The sequence below is a fragment of the Arachis duranensis genome, chromosome 4, assembly GCF_000817695.3.
Source record: "Arachis duranensis cultivar V14167 chromosome 4, aradu.V14167.gnm2.J7QH, whole genome shotgun sequence".
NCBI lineage: Eukaryota > Viridiplantae > Streptophyta > Magnoliopsida > Fabales > Fabaceae > Arachis > Arachis duranensis.
Genome location: NC_029775.3, coordinates 104,994,822 through 105,003,388, shown reverse-complemented (window position 1 = coordinate 105,003,388; position 8,567 = coordinate 104,994,822). Strand labels below are relative to the sequence as shown.

Sequence of the window (8,567 nt, the reverse complement as noted above, 5' to 3'; positions counted from 1 at the left end):
ACTATATTATTAACAAATATTAACTATCATTTAATCTCTAATATTATTATTATTATTTTTACTAAATCAAAAAATTTATTAAAAATAATTTATATATTTAAGATGATTGAGATAATTAACAATGTAGAACTCAGGACGATCAATTTCTTTTAATTTGGGTTTTTTAAGCATTATTAATTTTTGAATCCTGCTAGGGAGCCAATAAAAAATCTTGACAATGTGTATAATGAATTGGTTATTTAGCCCAATAAAAATAAATAATAAATTCAAAAACTCTCGTTCAGTTATTTCACATCAAATTTTAAATTTTTCGATTTCAAATTTTAAATTTTTAAAAAATCCAGATAGTTATTTCAAAAAAATAACTATCTAAAATTATAATTTACTAAAGCATTTCACTCTAATACTCTCTTCTTTTTCAACCGGCGGCCACCCCACCTTCATCAACAATCATCCCATTTCACCATCGCTACTTGGCTTGTCACACGTCACTCACCCTTAGTAAAAATAACCATCCACTTAAAGATAAAAATAATCATTCGTATACCTAATGAATTGAACATCTAACATATTTTAATTATATATAACTAAACCCAATCCAATCAAAATAATCATCTATATAAAAATTAAAATAACCATCCGCATACCTACTAAAATGACCATCTTAAATTGACCATTAAAATAGAAGAAGAAGATGAATAAACAAAAAATAACTATTATGGTGAAACATAGTTTTGAAAGATTAGGCATGACGAAAGTGGCACTGTTGTGAAGTATAGGGCTCAAATATGAAAAAAGCTAAATATGCTTGGATCTGAAGAAGAAGAAAAAGAAGAAGAAGAGCATGGTGGTATTATCGGTGAGAAGAGACTTGAAGGAATGGGAGAAAGCAAAGCCGATTCGGAAGAGAGGCGCGCGAAAAAGCGGCAGCAACGTTAGACTGAGCGTCGGAGAATGAAGAGCGTTGGGCTGACTAGCGGAGGTGAGGACAATGTCGGTGCAAGGAAGCGGTAACGTCGGTATGGCCGGCAAAAAATTCAGTGACGCGAGGTGAGTACTGAAAAAAATGACTGTAAATTTTGAACGTGTATTAAAAGTTACGGTAAGATTAAAAATAACCGTATGTAATGTGAATAAGTTTAAATAATAATTCTAATTTTTTAAATTTTAAAATTTAAAATTAAATAATTAATTAATGATCTAATTTTTAATTGTAATTTTATTTTTTTAATCCATTATATATAATTAGTATTGGTTCCAATACTTTCTCTTAAATTTTTTGCTACTGCTGTTGAAAGAACACTTTAATAAAAGAAGATGAATCAAGAACAAAAGAGATGAGAGAATGTGGGGTTGCTGCAGGTAATGAGTTGCAAAAGAGATGGATGAATACATATGTCACAGGTAGTAGGGGGTGGCAACAGGGTGGATAAGGGCGGATTTTTACTCTATTCGACCCCGCTCCACCGTATTACAACCCGTATAGAACCCGTTCCGCTTCTACCTGTGGGTAGTAAAATGTTAAACCCTAACCCACCTTTGTGGGTACCCGCCCCGTCCCTACCCATTCCTATAATTATTAAAATTTAATAAATTAAATTAAATTTTAAAATTTATATAACTATCATCACATGTATAACATAAATTAAAATAAAAATTTAAATATAAGACAATATTATTAATCATTTACTAATTATTTTACATATATTATACATATTATATATTAAAATTATATATTATATATATAGTGGCGCGGGTAGGGACGGGTATTATCTAAATCCGACCCCGCCTTGCCCCTTCCAAGAATCCGTCCCGCTAAAAATCCGCCCCGGTGCGGGACGGATAATTACTGACCCCGAGTGGGTAGGGACAGGGTGAATACTCGCAAGTTCGGATAGTATTATCATCCCTAACAGATAGAAAGAAGAGGAGCTATATGCCCGTAACGCAAATTGAACTGATTTGGTATTTTAGTCAAGACCGTTCGATTACTCTTCTATCAAATTAGACCATTTGATTTGTTAAATTTGACATTATAACCACATAAAATATTTTATTGTCCAATAATGCCACACTACACTACTCTAGTTACTATTTCAAAATTAAAAAATGTAAACATGTCATGTTTTTCATTTTTACTAATGTTTCTCGGTTTAAATTTGGAAATAAAATAAATTAATATAAAAAACATTAAAATTAAAATAGTAAATTTTTTTAGAGTATCTACTTTTTTAATAAAAATGTTAAAACATCTTCTCACGAATTTATTTGTATTAAAAGTTTAATTTATTTTTTTAATTTATATTTTAAATAAAGATAATATTTTTATAATATACTAAAATTAAATTTTATAATTTATTATCTAATAGTAAAAAAAATTCATATGAAGACCACTATAAAATCTTCCTTAAAGTATTTACTTTTTTCATAAAAATTTTTTAACAATATTGCAATATATATATATTTTCAAATTAGGGGGAAAAAGTTTAGAATTGCTTACTCTGATCGCATTGCAAACAGTTGAAGTTTGAAGGTGGCAAAAGTAAAAGGGAACAAACTCACGATGACCAGTGGAGCATGGAACAACTTCTGTCCTACCGAGTCAAAAAGGAGGCAACAAAAATCACTTGAGTAGTTGAGTGCTGAATTTTTAAACCAACGGATAAGTCTATTCATATGTACGAAAACCTTTTACAGTTAGCAGATTTTCACTGCCAGTGTAAGCTGCTGTAACAACCAACTACCACGTGCTTTATGATCTTCTTAGTTTGTAGAACTTCAACAAACAAACTAGTAATCCTTCTTTCTCACTTGTTTGTGAGCTGGTTTAGTAAAATATTCCTATGATCCAAGATAAATGATTTATTTTAATTAAAATATCTAATATTATATTACCAAACAATAAAAGTAGTTTCTTCTTAACGTTTCCTTTTGTGGATTTAAATTCAGAAACCTGAGAATTCGTGAGTACTGACCAAACCACACCCTCTACAGTCTTCCATGGTTTCCAAATTAGACCGTTGCAAGCAAAACACACACAAGAGACAGCAATCCATAAAGCCCCAAACATTTTAAAACCCCGAAAAGGACAGAAGAAAGAGAAAGGGGGGCAGATAAGTAATTTCACGAAAAGAACAGGAGCAAGGGGATCAAATGCCACGTATTACAATTTCCACTTCCAGGCTCCAGCTGTGGCCAAATCATATTTGTCCCCTCTCGTCCTTCTTTCTCACATGGCTTTCTATAACTCAACCATAGTTATTTGTTAACTCCAGTTTTTTTTTTTCTCTTCCTTACTTTGGTGGGAATTTATAGGAAACTAGGAAGTGAAAATGTTTAAGTCCATGCATATGTGAATGTTTAAAGGGTGCTACTCTGGCATTTTTAATCACCAATTCTTGCCATTCACACTTAAATCATAAACTACGACATGGGGACAATTAACCCATACGAGATGATTAATCAAATCACATATCAATTATCATACGGAGACAAACTTAAACCAAATTATGAACAGGTGCTTAATTCAAGCTCTTTTAAGTTCTAAAAATCTATCGAAAATCAATTTGTGTCTGGACAAATACATATAAGACAAAATCGTTTTGTAAATTATAAGTTTATAACATAAGAATTTTGTTTGATTTATTATATTTTTAATTATTTTATGATAATAAATTAATATAGAAAACAAGTGATTCTGATTTTATACTGTATGTAAGAATTATGGTTATTTTTCTCTTAACCCTGGTTAGACCCCACTACTCTGAACCCTTCTTTTAACTCCTCACCCACTCCCACACTCTCCACTTACTCGCTCACACTCCCCACTCTCACTCTGTCAAAATGGCTCCCAACCGCCACCTCCTCCTCCTCCTCCTTCTCGCCGTCTTCGCCGCCGCAGTCTCCGCCCACAACATCACAGCAATCCTCGAATCCGACCCTAACTACAGCCAGTTCAACAGCTACCTCTCTCAGACAAAACTCGCCGACGAGATCAACTCTCGCACCACCATCACCGTCCTCGCCATCCCAAACTCCGCATTCTCTTCCATCACACAGAACCACCCCTTACCAGTCGTCAAGAACCTCCTCAGCCTCCTCGTCCTCCTCGACTACTTCGACCCCACCAAGCTCCACAAGATCACCGACGGCACCACCCTCACCACCACCCTCTACCAAACCACCGGCAACGCCGAGGGAAACATCGGATCCGTCAACATCACCGACATCCGCGGCGGCAAGGTCGCCTTCGGCTCCGCCGTTCCCGGCTCCAAGCTCGCCTCCACCTACACCAAATCAGTTAAACAGATTCCTTACAACATCTCCGTCCTCGAGATTAGTGCACCGATAATCGCGCCAGGGATCTTAACCGCTCCAGCTCCATCATCCTCCCTTAACATAACGGCACTCCTCGAGAAAGCAGGTTGCAAGACGTTTGCCAGCTTGATCGTCTCTAACGGCGTCATTAAGACATACCAGTCAACGGCTGATAAAGGCTTGACCATTTTTGCACCGTCCGATGAGGCATTCAAGGCAAAAGGCGTTCCCGATCTGAGCAAACTCACCAACGCCGAGATCGTTTCGCTCTTACAGTACCACGCCGCCGCTAAGTACCTTCCTGTCGGTTCCTTGAAGACTTCCAAGGATGCCATTAGTACATTGGCCACTAACGGTGCTGGAAAGTACGATTTGACGGTTTCCGTCGCCGGAGATTCAGTTACATTGCACACCGGTGTTGATTCATCTAGGGTTGCGGATACCGTGTTGGATTCCACTCCCCTTTCTATTTACACTGTAGACAGCGTTCTCCTTCCTACGGAGCTTTTCGGAAAGTCGCCGTCGCCGGCGCCTGCGCCAGAACCTGCCAGTGCTCCATCTCCAACTCCTGCATCGGCTCCGTCGCCGGCTGAGGCTCCTTCTCCTCTCCCAGCTTCGCCGCCAGCACCTGCCGGTGATGTTCCCGCTGGTGCTCCGTCGGACGCGCCATCGGCGGAGGCGGAGCGTAGCGGCACCTCCCCTAAGTCTGCTAGCGTGAGAGTTGAAGCTTCTTTTGCGGTTCTCACTTTTACATTAGCTGCTTTATGTGCCGTTGTTTTCCCCACTGTTTCCATGTCCTGATCTGTAATTTCACCTTTTTTTAGCTTTTTTTTTTCTTTTTCTTTTTTTTCACTTTTATTTTACTCTGTTCCCTCGATGTGATTGGATTGGAGATTTTTTCTTCTTAATTTATTTTTTTGTTATAAATTACATTAGGCATGTGATGATGATGTGAACGTTACGCTGGTTTTAGTGTAATTTACTTTCTTTTTTACTTTATTAGATTAATTTATTTATTCTCTTTTCTTTATATTTTTTGATTATATGGATATGTGTGGGGACGTTGGGATGCGATTGGTGGGATTGAGTGGCACGGACACGTGGTGGAGTAGCGAGTGGGGTCAGTTGTGTCTAGCTTGTGCGATGAGGGACCACCGCGTTTTGTTGCCTTGCATCATCATAGCTCATCAGAAGCACCCAGATCTGGTTTTTGTGGGACTGTGCGGCGAATGGTGTTTGTGTTTGGCTATGTAGATGATTAATGAAAATTTTCTGTATGAAACTGGAAGTGCTTGATTATGAACGTTGGTTGCATCGAGAATTTTGCTGCTTGCATCTAATGGAAACTTTTACTGGGTCTGTTTTTCTTATAACTATATACTATGAAATATAAACTACTAGTAATCAAATATTATGTTAATGCTTCTTTTAGGAAGGATCCCATAGGAATAGTTTAAGAATTTTTATGGCATCAAACCAAACCATGACAAATGATTGGCATGGGGCAAACGTTCCATTTGACCAAAGAAATGAAAGAATCACAATTCACAAGCTGCCAAGAAGGTGATTTTGATGCTTCTTGAATAGGTTTTGAATCTTGGTATAAATCCATAGACCATAATGTTACTTCTTGTATTTCCATATTATTTGATGAATTTGTACCGTGCCATATTTGCCACCAAGAGAACACTTCCAAGTTCCAAGTTATTTAATTAACTTTTTCCGGAACCTGCGGAGTTGCAGTTAGACAGGGAGAGTGTTACGGGTCCTGGATTAGGCAAGTAGCCAAGTAAGTAAGCTCCATATAATACTGAAGTCATGAAACCCAACTTAATATCTAGTCTTTTGGGTTGGGCTACTCTCTCCATCGGCTTGAGTCATAACAATAACAATTGCTATTATGGAAGGTTGGGTTACAAAAAGGCTACCTATATGCTAAATTAAGATAACTTAGGTTAAACGAGTAATAAATTTCTTTATTTACTTAAATAAATATGAGGAGTGTGAATCTTGTATATAGCAATTCATATTAAATTGAAAGATACCACAGAGTTTATGAGTGCAGTTAAATTAGCGGCTCATGTATGCTTAATTAGGAAAAAAAATCTATACCAAAAAAGTTATAGATTTCCTTGTCCTGTGATGGTTAATTTTAATATTTTTTATACCAAAAAAACCTAATTACAAAATTAAAAGTATTATATATATTTAATTAAAAAATATAAAAATATAAAATTAAAAATTTAATAAAATTATAAAATTTAATAAACCTAAATTAAATCAACCTAACGAGGAAGGTTAATGTAACATACATCTCACTATCTCATTATTCATCAAACTTTAGCCTGTTTGAATTAGACAATATATATATAAAATTTAAATTTGTGTCTGTTTTTGTGAAAGAATCGTATACTATTATTGTCAATGTTTTTGCGGTTAGCATGGAAACAAAGAAATAAAAAAAGAAACTGCAAAAATGTTGACAATAATAATATGCAACTCTTTCAGGATACTTCAAATCATTCTTTACAATTTACACACTAATAATATAACTATTTACTTTATCTAACAATTTAATTTATATACTTCACTTTGTGGCTAAAAAATTTTAAATATTGATCATTCTAATAAACTTTTAATGAGTTTAAATTCTTAAATTGATTATTAAGTACTAAAAATTGAGTAAAAATTTATTATAGAGTTAAATTTAATAATTTAATAAAAATAAATAAATATTATTATCATATATTATTTAAAAAAAATTTGTGAGATACTTGCCCACAACAATGGTAATAGATCCGTCCCTCCGCATAGCATAATTTTCCAATCAATTTCTGTAATATATATATATATATATAGGTGCCTTCTATGGTACCTATTATCTTATTGTACCTATGGTAACTACAAAAAAGGTTACCAATTAATTGTGGACATTTGGTAACTGAAAGCGTGTCACTAAAAGTGTTGTTTAAAGAAAAAAGTGTTGCCCTTAATCGTTAACTTGGCTCTGATACCAAATTTTTAATTTCGATTTTTTTTTTAATTTTTTTTTCGAAATTTCTATTAGCTCTTCATATTCTTTGAATAAGTTTATAATTTTTATAGGTGCTTTATAAAAAGTATTGACCATTTCTATCAATTTTGATTTATAACTTTTCAATCTTGTTTTAGTTTATAATATTCTTTTTTGCATGGATTATTGTATATAAAATCTTTTATCTGTTTGTCTTTTTCTTTAATATAACTTCTCAAATCCTCAATAACTTCTTTTATTTCTACACTTTCTCCTGTTTCTAAATGTCTGTTTAATTTTTCAATTTCATTCTCCATTTTTTCTTTTAACAGCTTTAATTCTTTTAGGTCATAACATGGTATTCCAAGCATTTATAAATTTTTTAAGTTTAGCTCCAACTTGTTTATATTTGTTCTTATTTCTATCCTTTTTATTATAAGGTCATTAATTTCGAACCGAAGAATATTTAATTCCCTTTTATACTCCTCTATTTTACTTTTTAATTTTTTCGCCCTTTTTCTTTTTATTTTGTTTTCTGGTCTTTCAATCTTTGTATACTTCTTTATTTATCTTAGAATTTCTGCAAATTCTATCATCGATTCATCACTATTTTCTAGAGATTCTATTAATTTTTCTAACTCTTCAACTTCTCCTTTCAATTTGTCAAAGATTATTTTTAGAGCTTCAAATGCTCTTTGATTTATTTCAGAAAACTGTAAATAATTCAACCGATTTTCTCTTTCAAAGAGCTCTTGTTTCTTATCTTGATATGTTACATATATTTTCTCTTTATTTATTGTCATAACTTAGTGTTTAGGGTTTCATTTAATTTTTCGACCTTTTTTGTTAATTCTTTTATTTCAGAATTTTCTTCTTTAATCTTTAACTTAGATAAACTTAAAGGGCTATTAATTTTAGATTCTCTTATTAGAAAATTCGATGAAACTAATTTTTCTGACGGTTCTTTTAATAATAGAACTGAGTTTTCAATAGCTTTATATTTTGGTATTTCTGTTTTTACAATTTTCTGAAATAATTCATCGACATAAATTCTTTCTCTGTTTTTAAATATTATACTATGATGGCTATTTGTTAAAGCATAATTTATTGCATATGTAACTGAAAATGGTTCATCATCTTGTTCCATTAAACTTTTTCTATGAAATTTATAAGTTAAACTTATAGATCTACCAAGATTTTCAGTTGATAAAGGTATAGCATATCCAAGATGGGCATT

The 8,567-nt window shown here is 33.4% G+C and overlaps 1 protein-coding gene across 1 annotated transcript; it reads left to right on the top strand.

The window, feature by feature from the left end:
* Positions 1 to 3,796: 3,796 nt before the first annotated feature.
* LOC107485520 (fasciclin-like arabinogalactan protein 10) lies at positions 3,797 to 5,638 on the top strand. Its single transcript, XM_016106052.3, has one exon. It carries the CDS (start codon positions 3,844 to 3,846, stop codon positions 5,116 to 5,118), a length of 1,275 nt encoding a protein of 424 aa, XP_015961538.1. The 5' UTR covers positions 3,797 to 3,843; the 3' UTR covers positions 5,119 to 5,638.
* The last annotated feature ends 2,929 nt before the right edge of the window (positions 5,639 to 8,567 follow it).